Raw genomic sequence first — 25393 nt, forward strand, 5'->3', positions numbered from 1 at the left:
AGATTCCTTCCAAAGAAATCCCAGGGCTGATCTCCTTCACAATGGACTGGTTGGATCTCCTTGCAGTCCAAGGGACTCTCAAGAGCCTTCTCCAACACCACACTTTAAAAGCATCAATTCTTCGGCACTCAGCCTTCTTCACAGTCCAACTCTCACATCCATACATGACCACAAGAAAAACCATAGCCTTGACTAGACGAACCTTTGTTGGCAAAGTAACGTCTCTGCTTTTGAATATGCTATCTAGGTTGGTCATAACTTTCCTTCCAAGGAGTAAGCGTCTTTTAATATCATGGCTGCAGTCACCATCTGCAGTGATTTAGTGGTGCACAATCACTAGGTTAATATCTGACAGTTTTTCCATGAAACCAGTTTTCCAATGCTGAGGTTGTAAAGTGTTAAGCTTTTATCCAGTTTTCAACATTTTCACAGATGTATCACCAAACTCTCTCCTTGACCAAACTTCACTCAGGCTTCTCTGAGTCCTCTTTTAAACGAGACCTCTACCTTGGCCCAGCCTTTGTTGAACCTATTATAATCCAGTTTCAGTCAAGAATCCTGCCAAGTCAGTTTAAAGAGAATCTCCCACCCTTTGTATCTGATCACCCTGGCGTGCCACCAGTAAGTCAGTTTAGTACAAATGCCCCTATCCCGGATGTCTCATCACCATAATTTTTCAACCATTGTTGATCCCCTTAACCTGATCCTCGGTGATAAATTCCCAGCTGTCTTTTCTGTATTTGGAGTTGAGCCTGATTTCTCTTCCGTTACAAAAGTCCTGAATAAAGTCTTCCTTACTCCTTTTAACAAGTGTCAGAATAATCATTTATTTTACCAGTATACAGCAAATATACAAATCATCAGTGTGCAACACCAGGAGGTATCACAAAGTAAGGCACTGCATCGTTAGCCATGCACAGGCAGTGGGTAAACAGCTAAGTGTGCCTGAGTTTCCACATACTCAGGCACAACTGCAAAAAGCAGATCATTTAGCCCAGAGCCTATGACAAGACAACATTCCTGGCTACTCCTCTGGGGAATGTGCTCTTTCATAGAGAAATTATTCCACAATACAACCTGCTTATCCTCCAGAGACTTGAGTTATAATTTCAGTATCAGTGGCAAGCTACTTCCCAACTGCTCAAATTCGAAAAGCATTTTGTGATCTTTTAAAGAAATTAAAGAATAGAAATACAGACAATGTAGTCACAAATTACAGATATTTCAAATTTGAAATTTTTTCTATTATATGTCAAATACATTAAAAAATTTACATATTTTGTAATATTTTAAAATTAAAATATTTTACATAAAATTGCTATTAAAATTATGAGCCTACTTTTAATATGGAATGGAAAGCAACCATATCCCAGATAAAACGTAACCCCTTGAGCCCATTAAAGTATTTACATTAATATACAAGCACATGGAATACCTACTTATCAGTGCTCACAAAACATCTCCCAAGGCCTATGAACACAGTGTGGCTGGCTTACCAATTAGACCAAGTGATTTCAAAAGAGATCTCGTCCATGAGTCAGAACATGAGCAAAAAAAAAAAAAAAACATGAGCAAAGTGTTAAGTGGTGTCTACTTCACCTGTGGCCATCAGCTCCTGACAATGCACATTAGCAGCTTTGTAGTCATGGAAACGCAGTGCCTGCTCCACTAGAAGGATGAGAACCTGTCCACGCCTTTCTTCTGGGTCTTCACCTAAAAACATATGCAAACAACTTACTGTTTGGGGCAGTATCAATGGATAGAGGAGTTCCTTAAGTCTATATTTCTAATTAATTCTCAAATGAAAAACAGAGATTAGAAAGATTTTTATAAGACAACAGGACAAAAGGTCAAGGCCACTTAGACCTTTCAGTCTGGTTATTAATCATGAAATTCTCTCTCCAAAGTGATCAATGATTAATATCGGCCCCATACAAAATATAAATTGGTACAACCGTTGTGGAGAACAGTACGGAGGTTCCTTAAAAAAGTAAAAATAAAACTATCATATGATCCATCAATCCCACTGCTGGACATGTATCCACAGAAAACCATAAACCAAAAGGCTGCCTGCACCCCCATGTTCACTGTAGCCAAGCCATGGAAGCAACCTAAATGTCTATCAACAGAGGAATGGATAAAGAAGACGAGGTACACAGACACAAGGGAATATTATTCAGCCATAAAAGAGAATGAAATAATGCCATTTGCAGCAACACAGATGGACCTAGAAATCGTCACACTGAGTGAAGTAGGACAAGGACAAACATCTTATGATACCACGCAGACATGGAATCCAATTTTTTTTAAAAAAGAAAAGAAATGAAATTATTACAGAACAAAAACAGACTAACAGATAACAAAAACCAATTCTGTAGGGAGGGATAAATGAGAAACCTGAGATGAACACACACACACTATTATACGTAAGATACATAACCAACTAGGACCTACTTTATGGCAAATGAAACTCTACTCAACATTCCGTGATAATCTATATGAGAAAAGAATCTAAAAAAGAATGAATATGTGTACATTTATAACTGGATCACTCCACTGTACACTAATACAACACTGTAAATCTGTGATACTTCAGTAAAATACAGATATACCAGCCCCAGACCAGCCATTCCTACGTAGGTAGGTAGAGGAAAAGTTTTCCTCCAAACAGGGAATTTAAACATGTTTCCTATTTATTCTCATATTTGAATGTCCTAATTCTAATCAATAATGACAAATAAAAAGATAAAAACCATAAATACAAAATAAAATGGATTTAAATTTTATAGTTTTATTGTGAGAAAGTTAGTTTGTGTATCAGGTGATCTGAGCAGGTGGTTAAAAGAAAAAGCATTACCAAAAACAAGCTTGAAAACAATGATTCTAGAAAAGTCCTACAAAGAAAACCAAGTTCACAGGGAGAAGAGCCAGCACTAGAACCAGACTAGGAATCTACTAAAGAAAATGCTCTAAATGTTTAGTTTGAAGAAAATACTAAGGGTAGCAGGACAAAACTTTGAATATATGAAATATAATTTAAACTATGTCCACAAATTCTTTGGTACTCCCTTCTAAAGATGGGAGTACTTCTCCCCTTGAATGGGGATGGCTAGTGATTTATTTCTAACAGAGTCAGCTGTAAACGATGGTGACTGACCTCCAAGAGGAGGTTGTAAAAAAGCACTAAAGGCTCTGCCCTGCTCTCTGGATCAATTGCTCCAGGAGAAAGCCAGGAGTCGCCTTGTTGAGAAGATGCTCGAGAAACCCCACGGAGAGCTCCCCGGGGCAAGGGGCTGAGGCTTCTGACCACCAGCCAGAGAGTAATGCAGGCCTGTTCCAACAACTGTGGAAGCCATCTCAGGCTCACCCAAGCCCAGTCAACTTCAAGTGGAGCCTATAAATATTTCCCTTAAATTTGGGAGGGCCTGTGTGACTGCTTCTGTGAATAAGACACATTAGAGATGAAGTGGCCCAAATTCCAAAGCTAAATTACAGCAAAATGACATGAAACTTTTGTTGGTTTCTCATCTATGCAGAGTACATCATGAGAAACGCTGGGCTGGAAGAAGCACAAGGTGGAATCAAGATTGCCGGGAGAAATATCAATAACCTCAGATATGCAGATGACACCACCCTTATGGCAGAAAATGAAAAGGAACTAAAAAGCCTCTTGATGAAAGTGAAAGAGGAGAGTGAAAAAGTTGGCTTAAAGCTCAACATTCAGAAAACGAAGATAATGGCATCCAGTCCCATCACTTTATGAGAAATAGATGGGAAAACAGTGGAAACAGTGTCAGACTTCATTTTTGGGGGCCCCAAAATCACTGTAGATAGTGATTGCAGCCATGAAATTAAAAGACTCTTACTCCTTGGAAGGAAAGCAATGACAATCCTAGATAGCATATTCAAAAGCAGAGACATTACTTTGCCAACAAACGTTCGTCTAGTCAAGACTATGGTTTTTCCTGTGGTCATGTATGGATGTAAAAGCTGGACTGTGAAGAAGGCTGAGCGCCGAAGAATTGATGCTTTTGAAGTGTGGTGTTGGAGAAGACTCTTGAGAGTCCCTTGGACTGCAAGGAGATACAACCAGTCCATCCTAAAGGAGATCAGTCCTGGGTGTTCATTGGAAGGACTGATGCTGAAGCTGAAACTCCAATACTTTGGCCACCTCATGCAAAGAGTTGACTCATTGGAAAAGACCCTGATGCTGGGAGGGATTGAGGGCAGGAGGAAAAGGGGACGACAGAGGATGAGACGGCTGGATGGTATAACCGAATCAATGGAGATGAGTTTGGGTAGACTCTGGGAGTTGGTGATGGACAGGGAGGCCTGGCGTGCTGCGATGCATGGGGTCACAAAGAGTCAGACATGACTGTGTGACTGAACTGAACTGAACTTGGGATACTGGGTCTGGGAGCCCTAGGCCACCACATAAGAAATCCAGGTAGTCTGACAACAACATAAGGAAAGATGGTAAGGAGAAACCACATAGAGAAGAGAAAGCCCGAGCTACTCCAGCCCCCAGCTTTTTCAATCTTCTCAGCCCAGGTGCCAGACATGTGAACAAAGCAGTCTTTGAGATAAGCACAGCCCTAACTGCTATATCTGACTGCAGTTTCATAAAAGACCCTGAACTGCCCAGTCAACCTTCAGAACCGGGAGAGATAAGAAGACATGACTGTTGTTATTTTAAGCTGCTAGGTTTCAGGGTGGTTTGTAAAGCAGCAATAAATAACCGCAGCATTCTGTAAGCTTCAGATACATGTTACCTGCCTGTGATTCCTTTCTTAACACCACTCCGCCCCCAGCTAAATATTACAATTGTCTTTTGGATTCTCTAACATCTGTTTACAGAAGCCATGGACTACCCTCATACCCCATTATGCAACACAGTTCTCTGCTTCTGCAGCCCTCTAAGAAGCTAAATTCCCAGAGGGCAGCAGGTGTGTAATAGAACTCTGTATCCAAAGTACCTGACAAAGTGGTATTACTTTCCTCTCTGGGGCCTCTATTTCCCCATCTGTAAAATGCCGGTAAGGAGAGCCTGCAGTGAACAGCAGAAGAGCCAGTGTGTTAAAAGGGCACAGAAGGGAGCTGGCACACAGCAGTCACGGATACACAGTAGCTATTATATGCACTCAGGGGGCTCACAATAAAAGCACCATGTTGAATGAAATATGGATACTAGTCTTCTCCTTTAATGATACTGGACTGAAGTTATAACACAGATTCCACATTCAACTTTGTGAAACAGAGGTGGTCAAGTTGAGATGGTTCCAAATAGGAGAACTAAAATAGCTGCAGCAAAGAAAAGCCATTTGAACACCAGGTGTTCCACACAAATGTACTCGGCAGGACTGAAGAGTAATGTTCATACCATTAAAAATGCAGGCTTATCTTGATCACTGATATTCCTATTTTTAGGTCAGTGTCACAGGGATGAAAATGGAAATTAACAGTAGTAGGCAGGTACATGGAAAATGTAGACAGCATCCCTGACTGCTTCATTAGTGTCTATGACTGGATCCTTAAGAAATTCTTCCCTGATGATCAGAGTGCTTTCAAGTTTACAAAATGCTTTCATATGTATTAACTTGTGTGAGTCTCATAACCTAGACTTAAAGCAGGGGGTGCATTCCTATTTTCCAGAAGCTGAAGCTTAAGTCATTTAGCAAATGAATAGGAGAGTAAGGACAGGACCAGTCTTCAGACCCCATGCTCAACTTCTCTGCCGCCTTCCAAGATACCTCCCGATGGCTGCCTGGCCCCCAAGGGATATCCTAGCACATCTCCAAGGCCAGAGGTAAAAATGCTAGCGTTACGCTTTCAGATAGGCTAGAAAAGGACATCTGACACAATAAAATATACTAAAACTATAAAGCCTTAAGAAGAAGAGTCCTATTTAGATTTTAAAACATATGTCTACCAAATATACATATACATATATATATATTTACTTAAAGCTCAAAATATAAACAAAATCCTCTTTACTTTTTTAAAGCTAAACATGGAATTTAACCCCATTTTAATTAAAAAGAATTTCTGGGGTTAAAAGCCATCTTCAGGCAGGACTAGATCTTGAGGCATGTAGACTGCCACTGGGGGGTTTTCCTTCTCTCAAATGGATTCATTTTCAGAAAACTGATCAGACAAATGACTGCCAGCATCCCTAAGGTTGTATCCTTACGAATTTAATTTAGAAAAGAAGAATGTGCTTCTGTCTTCCTGTGTTTATATATCAAATGTCAGGAAAGATTTTGATTGGTTTTTCTTGAGTCGCACGGTCATCTCTGCACTGGCAGGTGGACAGGAGGTACTGGCAGGACGACAGTGCCAACAACTGTGGCAAAGCATCTTGACTGGCAAGTCTCCACTGGGAGAGGGACGGGGTCCCAAAGGAAGACCACTTAGCAAACCAACAGACATGTCCAGTATAGACAGCTGGTGTTTCAAGTCAGCGGGCGGGCTCATTTTCATTCTTTTAGTTGAAATGGGAAGGTATTTGTCACAAAATTGTGCTCGATTTGAAAATTTTAAGCTGCACACTTTAAAATCTGTTTAAGAAGATGAGGACTCACTTGAAGATGTCCATCAGGTGGGATACACATTGGATGAGTCAAAAATACAAAAGAAAAACGTTAAAAGACTGGTAAGCACAACAATGTGACACATGGAGTATGGACTCAGAAATGCTCTGTTACTTAACCCTGCTGAGCAAGATCCTTAACTTCTCTGACCTTCAATTCCCCTCATAAAACAGGAAGAAAACATCAACATCATTTAATAGAAAATGAAATGAGACAATGCGTGAGAAAACCTGGCCAAACAGTAAATGCACAAATTGTTCTAAGTAATTATTCAGGTTCAAAAATGTTGATTTGGGAGAACGGCATTGAAACACGTATAATATCATATATGAAATGAATTGCCAGTCCAGGTTCGATGCAGGATACAGGATGCTTGGGGCTGGTACATTGGGATGACCCAGAGGGATGGTACGGGGAGGGAGGTGGGAGGGGGGTTCAGGATGGGGAACACGTGTATATCCGTGGCGGATTCATGTTGATGTATGGCAACACCAATATAATATTGTAAAGTAATTAACTTCCAATTAAAATAAATAAATTTATATTAAAAGAAAATATTACACCAAATGTGGAAACTGAAGGTGAACTAGTTGAGCTGCCTTGTCCTACTTTTTAAGTTTTCTGGTTATAAATGGTAACTCTGACTTCTCTTTCTGACCCTGTATGACCATGGAACCCCAAAAAAGTCTGCCTTCATTTAGAAAACAGAGGTCCAAGCAGTTCAACATAGGAACACATCTTAATAACATGCCAATCTTGCTGGAAAAGACAAAACCTTGCTGAAAAGCAGCTCCTCTCACACCTAGTAGCACATATTCCAGTGTTTTCCTAGGATGGTGCACAGCAGTTAGGCTTTCAAAACTTACCTGCTACCCTCAGCAGCTCAGCAAGGCCCAGCAGCTTGGTGGACTGCTTGTAGCACGTGGGGGACTGGCAAATACACTCCTTGACGAGGCCAATCCGATCAGAGCACAATCGCACTACAAAGGAAGACACACTGATGATTCGTGACCAGGGACACAACGGAGGTACACTGACCTCCCTAATTTAAGGCAAATGAACCAAGTGAAAACTGTGTTTACCCCCAGATCAATAAGAATTAAGTAAAAGACAATTTAAAAAAATAATGAAGTTATTGTTGACTCTGAATAGATAATATACAATAAAACACACCAAGGAACCTGTAACAGACTATCACTGATCAATGATATTAGAAGTTAAAAAAAACAAAAACAAAAACACCAGACACACAATTCCAGTGAAAACTTATCAAAAACCAGAGATGAAAAGAACTTAGCTAAACCTCTCCCACTTCCAATTCTGAACATTTCCAGAGTTAGAATAAAGATAAGAGCCCTCTGCTGTACACCTGAAACTAACACAACACTGTCAGTCAATTATACTTCAATAAAAAACATAAAAATCTTTTCAAGAATAAAGATCAGAGATGACATGGAAACTAGCCAAGCATACCATGAATCACCAAACACACTCACTTCATTTAGGGCACTGAGTTGCAGGATTTGAAGCAACAGAAAATCTCCCTCCTGCTTATCAGGTGAGGCTCAGGACACTGGGAGACGCCCACTGTCCCAAAAGGACAGGTGACTTGTTTGGGCTGGTACTAATCTGACTTCCACCTTTAGGTAAAAGAACTTGAGCAATGCTAACATACTGTTAGTAATTTAACTCTAAACAACAATTTCCTGTCATTCCCTCTGTTAAAAAAAAAAATACGGATTCAATTAAAGAATATTCTACAGTAAGCATAAGAAGAAATAAACTATTATCATTTAGAGCTACTTCTAAATTATGCATCTGAAATGAATAAATTTCGATCGAAAACTGATGTAAACGTGAAACTCTCACCTGTAATCCCCAATTTCTCTTTTTGTTTTTATCCAACAGCCTCACTGCTGTAATAACGGCACTGAAAAATGGGACAGAGGGCAGAACCTATTGCTAACAGATTAAATGACCAAAAGTACTCTTTATTTAGACACCTAAACAGGAATACTAGTGAATTTATGCAAAATAAGTTCATAAAAGTGCAACACTTAAGTAAAAAACTCACCTTGCAAAGGCAAGATCTTCACCCCAAATTCTTCAAGGCACCCCAGGGCCTGGATAAGATCGAGCTCCTCTTGAATGGTGGCAGGTCGATCTGTTATCAGCTGTAAACAGCACCTAGGACAAAACCATTTTTAAAGTGGAAAAGCAGCATACGTTCAGCTAAGCTGCCCTTCTATGATCGACAACACAGAGATCCAACACATTTATCAGACACCAACTCCCTTCCAGGTATTCTGCTAGAGGCTTTCTGATCTCTTTCTTAATCCTCACAGCAAGGCTGCGAGACAGAGAAATATCACCACCTGCTTTGCAAGGAAGCCAAAACTGAAGCTCAGAGGAGTGATTTGTGCAGGTTACAGCACGTAAGGTATCAGAGGATAAAGCAAGGTACGTTAGCTCCGGGCTTAGTGCTCTGTTTACTGTTGACTCCAGAGATAATGATGATATAAAAAGGATTAAGCAAAAAGACGGAATTTGTATAATTTCCAGTTATTCTTCTAAGGAAAGCAGAAATGTCTTGATTTCGGTCACAATTTTGTCTCTCAAAGGAAAAAAGAATAACCTAACAAAGTGCACAAGAGACATTTTGCTGATCAGAAACAATCAGTTGTTGACACAGTACTGAGATAAATGTGACAGTGATTTGATAATCTAAGAATTTGTGATACCTATGGAGGATTTTAAGCAAATTTTGTCAAACTCAGAGAAAGCATACTTGATAAATTTTAGTTAACAACAAACCTATTTTCTGAAAGATGCACATAGAGGAACAGTGCGGAGAAGGCAATGGCACCCCACTCCAGTACTCTTGCCTGGAAACTCCCATGGATGGAGGAGCCTGGTAGGCTGCAGTCCATGGGGTCGCTAAGAGTCGGACACGACTAAGCGACTTCACTTTCACTTTTCAGTTTCATGCATTGGAGAAGGAAATGGCAACCCACTCCAGTGTTCTTGCCTGGAGAATTCCAGGGACGACAGAGCCTGGTGGGAGGCTGTCTGTGGGTCGCACAGAGTTGGACATGACTCAAGTGACTTAGCAGCAGCAGCAGCAGAGGAACAGTGGAGCATGAGACTAGAAAGGACAGGCAGAGATCAGGCCATGAGAGTTAATGATTCTAAGATCCTGGACCATCACAGGAAGATGTCTAGGCCAGTGTCTACCTACATGACCAACTGACAGATATGGGCCTATCTTCTTGAAAAAATTAAGGCATTTAAATCAGATAAGCACTAACACATACTACTGGTTCAAGGGTAAACAGTATATAACCTATTTATGGTATCTACCAAAATTCCAACTGAATTTACCTTTGAACACAGGAATTCCAGTTCTAGGAATTTATACTACAGATAGGCTCTTTTTGAAATAAAAGACACTAAATCAGGAACTAATTAAATAAACTATATAAACGTCAAACAATGGAATATTCTACAACCACCAAAAAAGAATGCAACAAACCAATACGCACTTACACAGAAAAACCCTATATATAGATACCGAGTGAATAAAACAAAACAGAGAAAGGTATCTACAAGTAGTAAGCACCTGTGACCTAAGAAAGAAGAATGTAATATTCAATAAGATATTCCAGAAGGATACACAGGAAATAAATTAAAAATATAGAGGGCATTAAAGATAGGGGAACTATAATGAGGAGAAAGACATTGTCCATAGCTATCTTTCTGTATTTTTGAATATTTTATCTCGTGGCTGCATTGCTTCTTCAATTAAAAAAATTAGTAAATAAATAATAATTTAATCAATAAGAATGGATGGCTTTTTTCTATTTCAATAAAACTGTGAACAATTAAATATACCTGAGCTCACAAGTCACAATCAGTTGGTGCAACGTTATACACATATGACATTTTTAAAATTAAAGTGTGTTCTTATAGGAGAAATTCCATGGACAACAGAGCCTGGCGGGCTATGGTCCACGGGGTTGCAAAGAGTTGGACACGGCTGAGCAACTAACACTTTCACTTCACTTTCATAGGAGAGAGGAGATGGATGAAAGGAAAATACTGCAAGTATAGTTTTAAAATGATCTCCAGGAGCATCTGTCAAGAAGATTTAGGTCAAACACAACTCCCAGTTTCAAAGCCTGTTCTATTTGATATTTTCATCATCTGAAATAGAAATACTTTCCCTTGGGAAAGGAGAAAAAATTTACTAACTATTTTAAACAACTTTGTCAAGTTTAATAACATGCCTTGAGAAAACATGACTCTGGATAAGATTTCACTGGCAGAGGTGGGGAGGGAGGGCAGAGGGTGGGGCAGGGAAGTTACCTTTAAAAGTCTTGCTAGAGTTGAAGCAACTACTAGTCATTTGAGGGGAAAAGTAACTTAATAACTACCACAATCTTTACACCAAAATAATCCTAATAAGCCTAAAATTTCAATGCAAAAATAAAACAACTGAAGTAGTAAGAAAACAATACGAAAAATGACTTTAATGATCTTTGGAATTAAAGGTCTTTCAAAGTCTGAGACAAAAGACAGAAACCTTATGTAAGAGAAAAGAATAACAATTACAATTTTTAGAAATTCTAAATAGCCATTTGAAAGATAAATTATATACAATAAAAAGCTGGCAACATAGTTAAGCCATTAAGAGAGGCAAAGGCCTAAAGTTCTACATGCAAAAAAAGAAAAAAAAAAGCTCCTAAGAACGAAGATGATGCCATCCGGTCCCACCACTTCATGGGAAATAGATGGGGAAACAGTGGAAACAGTGTCAGACTTTATTTTTCTGGGCTCCAAAATCACTACAGATGGTGACTGCAGCCATGAAATTAAAAGATGCTTACTCCTTGGAAGGAAAGTTATGACCAACCTAGATAGCATATTCAAAAGCAGAGACATTACTTTGCCAACAAAGGTCCGTCTAGTCAAGGCTATGGTTTTTCCTGTGGTCATGTATGGATGTGAGAGTTGGACTGTGAAGAAGGCTGAGTGCCGAAGAATTGATGCTTTTGAAGTGTGGTGTTGGAGAAGACTCTTCAGAGTCCCTTGGACTGCAAGGAGATCCAACCAGTCCATGGGATTTCTTTGGAAGGAATGATGCTAAAGCTGAAACTCCAGTACTTTGGCCACCTCATGTGAAGAGTTGACTCATTGGAAAAGACTCTGATGCTGGGAGGGATTGCGGGCAGGAGGAGACAGGGACGACAGAGGATGAGATGTCTGGATGGCATCACTGACTCGATGGACCTGAGTCCGGGTGAACTCCGGGAGTCGGTGATGGACAGGGAGGCCTGGCGTGCTGCGATTCATGGGGTCGCAAAGAGTCGGACACAACTGGGCGACTGATCTGATCTGATCTGAAGAATCAATACCAAGAAAAAGGAATGCTAACTTTCCTATACAACAGGCCAAGAGAAGAATAGAATCCCTAGTCCATAAATTTCCACTTGGAAGGGACTTTTGGGTTTTATTATCTAATCAGGTCTCCTGTCCCTAAGCAGACTGGAAGCCATGTAAAGGATACAGACATGACCTAATGTGCTAAAATTTTCCAGAACCTGGATTTTCAGGCTACCACATGAATTTCTTCCAATAGAAGAAAAGTATAACCTTACAGAAAATCAGCTAGAATGACTGTGGGAAAGTGTGCTAGAGAAAAAGGCTCATAAACTAATGAACACTCATGATATAACTAAGTTTTCTTTCTATATTCAAGCGCTAAGCAACTGTACCCCAAATGGAAGAGTACTCTGCACTTGTGATAACGTATTTTGTAAATCAGAGAATAACACCAACAATGCAGTGTGTATATTCTGACCCCACTCTCTCTTATGGAGAACATAGAGTTCCTCTACCTGGCCAGATCCATGCAGGTGTCAGTGAGGTTGGTAGAAGAATTGAAGTACTCTCTGCTGGCTGCCAGAACCAAGTCAATACTTTTTTCGTAACTGACCCTGAATTGGGTTTTTCCTTTATGGGCTATACTAGTTGGTGGATTTATTGAGCAAGCACTGCAGTGCATCATCTGCCCAGCCAGGTGGATGTTCTCAAGGCGACTGGAACACAGAAGACTTTCTGTAAATATCTGGGGAAAAGAATAAACTAGAATTAGTGCTTAGAAAGGGAGGACTCAATTCTCAACACAATGGAAGCTCTGATATCCAAGTATAATAAATTTTATAAATACATCCATTCTACAAGTAGAGGTTGCACAATACCATGAATGTACCTCAATGACAATGAAGCATACTTTAAAATGCTTAATTTTATGTTATGTGAATTTCACCTCAATTAAAAAAAAACTCCCTCTTTTAGCAAGAAGAAATAATTTAACTGAACAAACTAATGGTAAGCATACTTTCATGTGTTACAATGAACACTTAAGTAAAATACCTAAAGTTCATACTCACTAAAATCAGGTCCATTAGACATACTGTCCCACACTCCGGTTGAACTATAACATTTTCATTTTTTAAAAGAAAATCTTTGAATATGGTACACATAATTAATGACTGCTTAAAGCACATAAAGTCAGTCTCAGAAGTGTACGTGAATGCTCAGTCTATCAGTCACGTCTGACTCTTTGCAGCCCCAAGGACTGTAGCCCGTCAGGTTCCTCTGTCCATGGGATTTCCCAGGCAAGAATACTGGAGTGGGTTGCCATTTCCTTCTCCAGGGGACCTTCAGTCTCACTAAATACCTAAGCTACAAATGTTCTCCTTACACTTCACCACTAGAATGACAATACACCACGTGACTTTTTTTTTGCCAATCTGCAAATTAAAAACTATTTAAATACAACAGAAGCTACTTGATGGAAGGTAGTTGTGCAAATACCACAGCATTTTACATGGCAACTAATAGCACCAATTAACATAAAATTTATTCTATAATTGAGGTTATTTACTTATTCCAAAAGAGTCTCATTAAAGAGATACATTTAAGCCCACACTAATCATATCAATATATAATCAGCACAAGAACTTCCCTGGGAGAACGTCCCCGGAAGAAGGTCCCAGGGACTGCTCTTTCCTATCACGCCAGAGGACAGAAATAGAAGCAAGAACTGAAAAGAAGATTTAATGGACAGGCAAGAGTTTCCTTATAAAAAGGAAGGCTACCCAATTTTGATAGGATCTCCTTACTCTCAATCATTCTAAGCTTCCGGAAAAGGTAGTTTTATTCAGGCTTTTACTAAAATGACTGGCAAGGATAAAATTACTAATCTCCAAAAAGGGATCTGCTATAAAATACATATTGTGGCAGAAAGCAAATTATCAGGCAGTAACCCTAAGCACTTATACAACAGGTGAAAATGGCTCTCTCCAGGTGACCAAAATGACTTCGGTGTAACAATTTCTCTTTTCCTTTGATTTATTCAGGTAAGCCATAGACAGTCAATGCCCAATACTGAAAATAACAATTCACTCCTATTATTTTAAAGGTTTTGCTGAAATAACAGTACATATTTCTGCTCTACAGGCTATATAGAAATCTTGCACTTTATCAAAATTGAGCCAATCACATTTCAAATTAATTTCCAAGAACAGGTAAACTGAATACAACGGCCACAAGTCAGTAAGACAATATAGCATAATTTAAACAGCACTAAAATATTTTAAAATGCCAAATCTGGGTTATCCTCTAGAATCAGTTTAAGACAGTTATAATATGCTTTAAAATGTTTTCTCAAAGAAGAAAGACTAACAGCACAAAGTTGTTAAAATATCAAAGCCTAATACAAATGTGTTAAAATATAACAAAAACGATTTAATATGTCAAGCTGTTATGATAGATTACACAAAAGTGAGTTCAAGTGTAATATATTTAACACCAATTTTTCAGTCAAAATCAGAAAATACCAGGAAATAATGCTACATACACTTAAAAACTACTTTAAGCATACTAATGACAGTTAAGATTTGTGGACCCATATGCATATAGATTATTTTCTCCTGAAACTGAATTTCCAGTTTTGCTTTAGATACAAGGGGGAAGTTACTGGCAGTTGTGCATGGTCGGAGACTGTAATCATCAATATAAACTTTACACCCATCAAGCACATAAAAATCTGAAGTTCAAATACAAAAAACTATTCCTTTTTCAACAGCCTATGTTCATTTCTCAACAGTGCTCTTTTGTTAAAACCACCTTGAATTAAAATACAGCCAATTTCATAAAACACAGACCTATTTTATAACTCTCATTTTATCAACAGGTTATGCTTCACGATTGTCAGAGCAGAGCAACACGAGAAATATCCTACACAATTTGGATCTGGCTTATTTGATAGGAAAGTTCAAATGGGAACACTCTTTTGAACTGTATCTCATTAAAAATGGGTTAGCTGGATCATTTTTCCATGCAAAGCCTGAGGAATTTGGTGGTAATTCACATACCTTCCAAAATAAGGATTAAATCCTCCCGGGTTACAATCTGAGACAACTAGCCATCTTTAAGTACCCTTTGTACGCCAAATACTAAAATATGCACTAGGGGATCTGAAGATGAACATGATCTAATAATGCCTGCCTATAGGCTAATGACCAAGAGGAAGAAACTTATAGAAACACGCAAGTCACTACATTTGAAAGAAAGGCTACAAAAGAGATGAGCTATATCAAAGGACAAAGGAAGGCATCCTAGAGGACATGATTAGTGAACTGAATCCTACAAGTTATCATCAATTTTCAAATTTAAAAAAGAGGAACATATTCCAGGTAGGCAAAAGGAATAACGTGCAGAGTCACAGAAGCAGGGAACAGCATGGTGAGCGGAGGGACTCAGGACAGATCAGACACCACTGGAGCCCAGAGGACACAGTGGAGTGTGTCAGAGGCGAGAAATGCACAGGGTGGCTGGAATCCCCAGTGGCTTTCTATGACAGGGTAAGAAATATGGGTACTTTCTGACTGTAGATAGGGAACAAGCAGCTCATTTTAAGAAAAAGAGTGTAATGAAAAGGTCTGTTCTAGAAGAATATTCTCAATCCGTGTTAAGTTAGAAGGAGACATGGAAGGAGTGGAACAAGTTTGCAGGCTTATTGCAACTTAGCAGAGATGAAAACAGGCAGATTTGACAGACTTTTCTCAGGTACATGAAGTCATTTTTCACAAGTCACCTGTGTTAGTCGCTCAGTTCAGTTCAGTTCAGTCGCTCAGTCGTGTCCAACTCTTTGCGACCCCATGAATCGCAGCACGCCAGGCCATCACCAACTCCCGGAGTTTACCCAAACTCATGTGCATCGAGTCGGTGATGCCATCCAGCTATCTCATCCTCTGTCATCCCCTTCTCCCCCTGCCCCCAATCTCTCCCAGCATCAGGGTCTTTTCCAATGAGTCAGCCCTTCACATGAGGTGGCCAAAATATTGGAGTTTCAGCTTCAGCATGAGTCCTTCCAATGAACACCCAGGACTGATCTCCAGTCATGCCCAACTCTTTGCGACCCCATGGACTGCAGCCCACCAGGCTCCTCTGTCCATGGGTTTTTCCAGACAGGGATACTGGAGTGGGTTGCCATTTCCTTCTCCAAGGGATCTTCCCGACCCAGGGATCGAACCTGGGTCTCCTGCACTACAGGCAGATTCTTTACCATCTGAGCTAAAAGGGAAGTCTGACTATGATGAAGTCATTTTTGGTGACCACCGAAACTATGGAAGAGAGGCTTGTACTTGATGTACAATTCCGAGTTTTCCAGATGGGAATTAACCCACTAAATAAATGTGTGGCGATGAAACGTAGATATGAAAGTTCAGAAACGTAGATATGAAAGTGCTCAAACTCTAAAGCACTACTCAATTACCAGCTATTTGTCAATAATTCAGTCCTATTACTTACGGTGAAGCTTCTGGTCATCATCTTTGTGTTCAATGAACAAAATCTAACAACCAAAATTTAAAAATTAAAAGGAAACACTAAAATCTGTCAAATTACCTCATAGCAAGCGTCAGAATCTAGACACGTGTAAACATTCTGCTGCATAGTTAACATGTCCTGCAGCAACACTCTCCAGTGAGACTCACTGACAGGAGGCTGCCTGGGAGGAGAAAAAGAAAAAAGAAAATTGCTGCTGTCAATTGACCGAAAGTAAAAAAATTGGTACCACCGTTCTATATGCCACACAGCTCCTGGATGAGCAACAGAAGTATATTTCATTTGAATTTCCAGGGAAAAAAGCTTGGATTAAAGACAGAGGGAAAAGGTGGGCAGTGACACAACATCAGAGATGCTGGCAGAGCGATCTCAGCCACAGGCAGCCTAGACACAAAACTGGAATAGCATTCTCTGACTACGGCAAAGGTATACAAGCTGTGAGTTTCTACGGTGAAATAAAACACACGGCCTAAGATAATGCAGCTGCAATACAGCAGAAAAAGCACTTGGAGACAGGAGAATGCATTTCAAAATTCCATCTTCATCACTTTGCAATTGCCAGCAGGGGACGTCCTTAACTTCAACCACACGTGCAGACGGAGAAGGCCACAGAGGCCACACACGGCTGGAGCCTTGAGGTGGGAAGCGCAGCTGGTCAGCAGGGCAGCCTCAGGGTTTCCTCTCAGTGGGAGTCTCGGCAGAGTCCAGGGAGTCTGGGACAGTGTTGCAGGGCTTCCTTCCACCCAGGTGCCAGCCCACGTAGGACAAGACAGAGCCCTGTAAGGCAGCTGCAGTTCCTATCTGGCTTATGAAGACGCTTCATTCCCCACACAAGTTGGTATCTATTTCAACAATTCCATAGCCACAGTGTTCAGGGTCCCCTCAAATATAAGCCAGTGACCAAACATGGGAAAGTTCAAAATAGCAAGTCCCTAGCAGGTTCCCCAGTGTATCGACAGTTTCCTCTGCTCAGAAGCAATTTACCAATCAGGGCTCGAGCAGTGAGGCCTACACAATCTAGCTGTTCAAATACCGTGTCATGTCAGCTTCCAGAGTCACAGAGTTAGATATTTGATGGCTCAGATTCTTCTGCAGCAACAGAAAAGGTTTTGTTAACAATGCCCCAGGGACTCACATACTAGCTCTGTGACTGAGAGTATTTAATACTCCTAAATTTCAGTTTTCTAACTTAAAGTCCATCTCAGACAATGATAAGGAATGGAAGAGATCAATGTGGATAAAACAGACAATTGAAGCAAGGTTTTTCCTAAGTGTAAAAACAGGCTCAACTGCCTGTATAGAATTGAATAAACTTACTAATTTCTTTGAACTTCAGTTCCCTTTTTTGAATATTATGAGGAATAACTTAAAGTAGAATGTATGAAAAGACACGCCTCACATTTTTCTGGCACAACAGAGCATTCAACAGATGTGAATGAATGAATGAATGTGAAAGTTACAAATACATTGTTTTTCTGTCGTCACATACACCATCACGAATATTGCCTGGTAGGAGGGCGAATGTGCTATATAATTCTCTCCACCTCTCTTCAAAGTTCATCTTTGTTGAATATCTATGAGTTTGTAATCACCATTTATGTTTATTTTCTAGTGTTGAAGTTCTATATAATCATGAATCTCATTGCTTGAAAAGGGCAGGTTTTGTTTTGTGTTTGTCAAATACCAACTGGATATTTCTTTTCCATGCATTGTTTTCTTTCTTATGCATTAAAAACAAAATTTGCTTCCAGCATTTTATATTTGTTACACAAAATGAACAATTATTTCTATCCAATATGCAATAAAGCTTAAGAGAACACATTCTTTTCCAGCATACAAACACATAAAACAAGCTGACTGCAAGTCTTTAAGGATAATCCCTGAAGTGCTTCCCTTAGTTAGACGTTGGTATGTGAACTCTTTGGGTGGACTTCAAAAAATTAAAGGGCTCTTTCAAATTTGGCTTACAGGCAAAAAAGTAGCAAAATGTTTAAAAAATTAAGTGTCTCTCTTGCACAAGCTTCATAAAACCAGACCTGGGCACTGTCTAGTTGAATTCAAGTTCTCATGCCCAGCTGTTCTTCTGGAAACCAGCAACACGGGACAGATGGTATTAATGCTTGCTCACACATGGCTAGCTGTAAGTACAGGTTTTAATTAAAACAAATTATAAGACATTATTTCCAATGGTCTTTTCAGAATACATGCAGTAAATAAGAACCAAGAGTAGAACTTGGGGGCACCATAACAAGAGATTTGAAAATTGACAGAGATACCTGAATACAAACACAATGTATTAGTTACCACTTTGGAATGATGGCGTGTGTTATTTTCCAGAGAGAAAACAGTACAGCATTCAAGATGGTAAAACCTCATTGGTGACACAGTCAGTGAAACCTGCCACCATTCAGAATATGCGTAAGAAAATTCTATAGTTGCTGAAGGTCAAGCTGTGGTAGCATATGTGAAATAATTAAGATTCATTTCAAGTTGACTACCTTGAAGAAAGAGGTCATGCTCTCTTACACATTCTCAGTAAGTAGAATGCCATAAGTAGAAATTAACTTCAAAGACTTCAAAAGCATTTGAGAGATTCAATGGAAAGACAGCAGGTAATCTAGCAGCAGCACCAAAGCTTTCTTATTGAAGAGTGGATTCTAGAGTAGAGCCAACATGGTGGGAAATACTGACCAACTGTTTACAGCTGTAAAGAAATCTTAAGACTTAAATTATCAGAATCTTCTAAATTACTCATTTAAAAACTGAGAGATGGCCAATGATACATAAGATTCCAAATTACATGTACAGTAACTATAACACTTCCCCTGGATAGGCTGATGATTTCAAGGGAAATATAAGGCACATAAATCAGTAACTATAATAAACTGTCCAAAAAGAGATGAGGAAAAAGTTTTAAGACTTCCTATAAATTTACAATAATTTTCAGACTTACTACAGATCTATAACAATTAACATAGTATGGTTATTACAAGATAGACAAATAGATCAATGGATCAAAATAAAGAATTCCAAAATAGGCCCCCATTACATGGATGACTGATAGTCAACAAAGATGCAAAAGCACTTCGGTATAGATAGTCTTTTCAACACATGATGCTGGAATATTTAGGTATTAAAAAAAAAATCGTGAATGATAAACAAAAATGAACTCTCAAATGGGCCATGAATCTGACTGCAAAAGGAAAAACTAAAAATTTTACTACAAATGGCAGGAGGAAATCTTTGTGACAAAAGTTTCATAATATGACATCAAAAACACAATCAACAAAGAACAAGCTGATAAACTGGATCTTATCAAAATGTATAAAATATGCACTTCAAAAGACAGGTATGAGAATGAAAAGATAAGACAGATAGGAGAAAATCTCTGCAAAAGCATATATCTAAAAAAGAACTCATATCCCGAGTATATAATAAAACTCAAAATCAGTAAAAAAACAAAAGCTCAGTTTTAAAATGATCTAAGAAGATACACTGATGGCAAATAATCACATAAATAGATGCTCAATGTTATTACTCTTTGGAGAAAGCAATTAAAATGAAAATTAGATACCATAACATATTAATACCTATTAAAATAAACTTAAAAAGACTGACCAAACCAAGTACTGACAAGGATGGACTTCACCTAAAAGACTGATTTAAAAAACAAAACAAAAAAAAACATTACAAATGCTTCGGAAGACAGTTTTTCCAAAAGTTAATCATCCATCTACTGATATGATCCTGCCATTCAACTCTCATGGATTTATCCAAAGGAAATGAAAGCACATGTGCATACAGAGACTTGTGCATGAGTATTCACAGCAGCTATATTTGTACAAGCTAAAACTCAAAATAAATCAAATATCCATCAACAAGTAGAAAAGATCCACAAAGTGCAGGAAATCCATCAATGGAATAGTAGTCAGCCAATAAAATGGAATAAACTACGGATCCATGATACGACATGGATGAATCACAAAATAATTATGCTGACTGAAAGAAGCCAGACAAAAAGCATACTGCTATGACTCCATTTACATCAAATTCTAGGAAATGCAAAATAAGATACAGAGACAGAAAATAGATCAGTGATAGCCTGGGGCAGGGATGGGGGTATGATGCGGAGAAGCAGGAGGAGGAATGGGATTATAAATAAGCAAAAGAAAGCCTTCAGGGGTGATGGTTAGGTACAATATTTTGATGAGGTGAAGGTTTCAACGGGTACATCAGCTCATTTCAGTTCAGTCGCTCCGTCATGTCTGACTCTTTGCGACCCCATCGATCGCAGCACACCAGGCCTCTCTATCCATCACCAACTCCCGGAGTTCACCCAAACTCATGTGCATCGAGTCGGTGATGTCATCCAGCTATCTGATCCTCTATCGTCCCCTTCTCCTCCTGCCCCCAATCCCTCCCAGCATCAGGGTCTTTTCCAATGAGTCGACTCTTCGCATGAGGTGGCCAAAGTATTAGAGTTTCAGCTTCAGCATCAGTCCTTCCAATGAATATTCAGGACTGATCTCCTATAGGATTGACTGGTTGGATCTCCTTGCAGTCCAAGGGACTCTCAAGAGTCTTCTCCAACACCACAGTTCAAAAGCATCAATTATTCGGCGCTCAGCTTTCTTCACACGTGGATCAAAACTTATTAGTTTCTATACTTTATATGTGCAATTTATTATTGGTCAATTATAGCCCAATGAACTCAGAAAAAGAAAAAACAAAACACAGTAATTGTTTCTAATCATGCACAATTATCAATTAATTGTGTTTATTACTCACTTTCGACCGGTGTGCCTAGTCAATCTAACCATCAGCTTGCGTGCCTCTTCTGAGCTAGACTGAGTATTTTTAACATAGGAAATTGGTTTCTCAAGTCCGTGTTTCTCCAAAATCTCTGACACACTGTAAGTAAAAAAGAACTTTTAAATATGCTTTGATACCAAACAACACAGCTCCAAGAACGTTAAACATACAAGTAGCACTTAGGTTTAAGTACTTAAAACAAAAATAAAAAAGTAGCACAGGGAATGACCCGATTTTACACATTACATTAATTCTTAGCCAAAGAAAAGCTAATAACTATATACCAAATTTTATTTCCCCTACTGACTTTTATTACAATATTCTTGGGATAAGTTAACATTTTTTTAAAACCCTGGCATATCCTTATCTCAAAATCTTTTTCACAATTTTGCTGTACTCTAAAAGCATCAAGTCAGCAAAATAAGCCAAATCTATCACTGCAATACCCAGCTTTAACTCTTAACAACCCTAGTGAGTATTTTGTTATAGGCAAGGCTGCCGGAAAAGCAATAAGCAAAGGATTTTAGAGTTGGAAAACCGCAGAAATACCATAAGGCTCAATCTTCCTCAGGAATCCATTCTATAAACAAACAAATAAGATTCCTGTTCTTATATGGATCTTCTTAGGATATCTATTCCATAATTATCAGCACTGTATACACACCTTGTTGTTCTCACCAAATCTCACATTTATGAATTAAAGGTCAGATAAAATTTAGTAATTCTGCATAAAGGTAAGTTTAATGGGTCATGTCACCTGACATTATATACATTAAATATTTATCAACTATTAATGGCTGTGTGGTAAACCTGGAAGAGGAATGAAAAGCTTTCCTTTTAAAAGGTTAGTAAATTAAGGTGAACAGTGAAAGACTTGTGAATCATCCAGAAACCTACAGGGTCCTACTGTTTGCCTGAGATACTGAAAGCATAATTTGACTATGAACACAATTCATGGTTACATCCAGGAACATGTGGTGAAATAAATAATGTTTATCATGCAGTAATAACTTTTTATGAAATACATTGTGTTTATTATACTGTATCTCTTTGGGAAAGCTCCTTCCCACTTCATTAGGCAAATAAAGGAAACCATGTAGATTTGTAAGGAATGAATCTATATTAACAAATTAAGTTTTGTTCAAACTATGCTCAATTTTTTAGAGAGGCTATGCGGAGGAGAGAGACATCAAATTAGTAGATTCCAAATACTTATACTTTACATACTAACATTATCAAGTGATGTTATTATTTATAATTTCTATAATTGTATATTGGAAGAGCAAAGTTTATTATTCCTAAAGTTTAATTTTAATGTAAATATTTAAAATTTACATATAAGCACATTATATATAAACATAAAAATGAACACTAGTAAACAATATTACACTTTCTGAATAGCAACTTGGAAATTTTCAGTCTCCAAAAGAGCTTAATATTTCATTTTCACAGTAAAGAATATTGCTAGTTACTACTATAATCCAAATATTCAATCAAATGTAGTATACCCAAAAAAAAGGAAACTAAGGGGCAAAATAAACACTGTTTGCTGGTAGAAGTAGCAATTACTGAAGGAACTAATATTTCTTATTTACCTACTAAGTGTGAGGTACTTTAAAAGCTTAAAGTGAAAGTGAAAGTCACTCAGTTGTGTCCGACTCTCTTCAACCCCATGGACTGGAACTCTCCAGGCCAGAATACTGGAGTGGGTAGCCTTTCCCTTCTCCAGGAGATCCTCCCAACCCAGGGATTGGACCCAGGTCTCCCGCATTGCAGGCGGATTCTTTACCACCCTAGCCACAAGGGAAGCCTTTAATATAATATTAAAATCACATTTTATGAGTTAGATATTATAGGTATTACAGCTAAGAAAACCATAGGCTCAAAGATCACACAGCTAGTAAGTGATGACACCTAGATTTGAACACACTTCTACCAGTCTTCAAAGTTCATGTTTCCACTACTGCAGCATTCTGCTGAGATAAGCTAGTATTAGATTCATTCACTCCTAAGAGAATCAAACAAATATGAGATCAAAGTAGAAATGACCACTGGGCATATTTAATGTAACATTTCTTGGACAGATGTTTTTAATCAGCACAGAACCAGACTCCGTTTTCTCACCTGAGAATGTGCTCCAGTTGGTCTACCATGTCATGAAGCGCTGTGGTGACCTCTGTTTTCTGACTGAAGGATAAAGAAAAAAGAATTAAAATTAGGTTTTAGTAGTAGCTTTTTAAGTAAAATACCAAACTCAAGTTTAAAAAAAAACAAAAAAAACTGATGTTTCCCTTGGACATTAATACATAAAAGTGGTATCACACTGTCCAAGTAAAATGTCAGTCTCATCTCCTACACTCATTCAGCATCTTTCATAACTCAAAAGAGATTAAGATAAAAAATACTAGAACAGAACGATATTTTTTATTAAAGATTAGTGAGACATGGGCAACTATTTTCCTAAAGACTTTTAGTTCAGTTCTGATGAAAAGCAAAAAAAAATTATAAATCGACTGTAGTCTTTCTTTAAAGAAGTGATAAAGAATAAAGCTCTCATTTACTTCTGTTTTTTTTTTTTTTAACAATAAAATAGATTAGGAGCCAAGGCCCTGCACAGTGGCTTTGTCCTGGTCTGTCTACACCACCTGTGACTCGTAGGGCTTGTCCATTAGGATTCTATATCCTCAAGGGTCTTTTACATCTCATCATTCACACTGACTCCACTGTAGTATTTTAAAGTGAAGGAGAAGTACATAGTCATCATATAGATAATTCCTACCAGGGAGTTGAGATAACAAGCAAACTCTCTCTCAGGAAAAAATTAGGGGAGACTAGGAGAAACAGTACCATGAAAAAGATCATAAACTAATAAGAACATGGCTGGTAGGATAGACTCAGTACAGTACAACACACGTGCAAGTGAAAGGAATATGGCAGAAAAGTTAAGCAACTGCTGTAAAGCCACCAGCCACCCTCTGCAGCTCTGTGTCCCAACCTCGGAGGGACAGCTCTCAACTGAGAACAACTGTACCCGACACACTCTGATGCCTTCCAACCAATGATCTGGCTGAATTCCAGCAAGATCTTATGATTTGATAAGAAAACCAAATAAAAATCTCATCTGGCCTTGGAAAATTAAAAGTGACCTACCTTGAACACCAAAGCCTCACTATTTTTAAAACTATCAATTTTTCCTGGTCTAAATCTATGTGGCAATTACTTCATGAAATTTACAAAGATTATACTATCTTTTTAAACCAAGTTTTCAGCCTTGGACTGGAGTGATAAATTAGGGTATATTCCACTTAAAGCCCTCCAAAAACAAAAGATCACCTGTCTTCAATTACCACACTCATTCGGAAACAATATTCTTAAATTATGATTTTGTAGCTCTACAATAAACGTTTGTCATTGATTTTCAGAATACAATGTTCTTCCTTTGTGAATGACATTCATGAACATAATGACTAAAGAATTTTTTCAGCCAGGTAGAATGTGCAGTCTAGGTAAGACACACAAGAATCTAATATCCTAAATAGTGAATAAATATATGGTTAACCATTTGGTATGTAAAACCATTTAATCACTGAAAATAAACAACTAATCACTAAGAGAATGTAAACTGACAAACTTGGCACGAGGAGCAAAAAGAACCAGAGTAAATATTCTGAAGGCCTATACTTTAATACTAGACTAATTTATAATTGAAATGATTTAGAAAATTATAATAATGAAATACAGTCATTAAGAAATGAATGGAACAACAGAAGAGTATCATGCTTTTTCTGTTTACCAAAAAAAATTTTTAAAAGTCTGTTAGATCAGAAACCATTAATCTGAAGCTGGAAAAAAGCTTTTGGACACACACACACACACACAAAAGGCATTTCTTAGCCTACACACTATCTGAAAACAAATATACTCATCCCCTCATTATAGTGAAACTGAAAGTTGCTCAGTCGCATCCAACTCTTTGTGACCCCATGGATCACACAGTCCCTGGAATTTTCCAGGCCAGAATACTGGAGTGGGTAGCCTTTCCCTTCTCCAGGGGATCTTCCCAACCCAGGGATCAA

At 38.5% G+C, this 25393-nt stretch overlaps 1 protein-coding gene across 2 annotated transcripts in view; it reads right to left on the reverse strand.

Annotated features, from left to right (window-relative positions):
* The window catches only part of NBAS (neuroblastoma amplified sequence), a 334237-nt gene that overhangs the window by 159679 nt on the left and 149165 nt on the right, over positions 1-25393 (reverse strand). For both annotated transcript variants that reach the window (XM_010852089.1, XM_010852088.1), the window contains exons 27-33: positions 23442-23504; positions 21294-21416; positions 16566-16668; positions 12488-12717; positions 8665-8777; positions 7457-7570; positions 1600-1713 (exon numbers count right to left, since the gene is read on the reverse strand). In XM_010852089.1, the coding sequence (XP_010850391.1) occupies positions 1600-1713; positions 7457-7570; positions 8665-8777; positions 12488-12717; positions 16566-16668; positions 21294-21416; positions 23442-23504 (860 nt within the window). The remainder of the gene's footprint in view (positions 1-1599; positions 1714-7456; positions 7571-8664; positions 8778-12487; positions 12718-16565; positions 16669-21293; positions 21417-23441; positions 23505-25393) is intronic.

The sequence above is a fragment of the Bison bison genome, unplaced genomic scaffold (assembly GCF_000754665.1).
Source record: "Bison bison bison isolate TAMUID 2011002044 unplaced genomic scaffold, Bison_UMD1.0 scf7180017864307, whole genome shotgun sequence".
Lineage (NCBI taxonomy): Eukaryota > Metazoa > Chordata > Mammalia > Artiodactyla > Bovidae > Bison > Bison bison.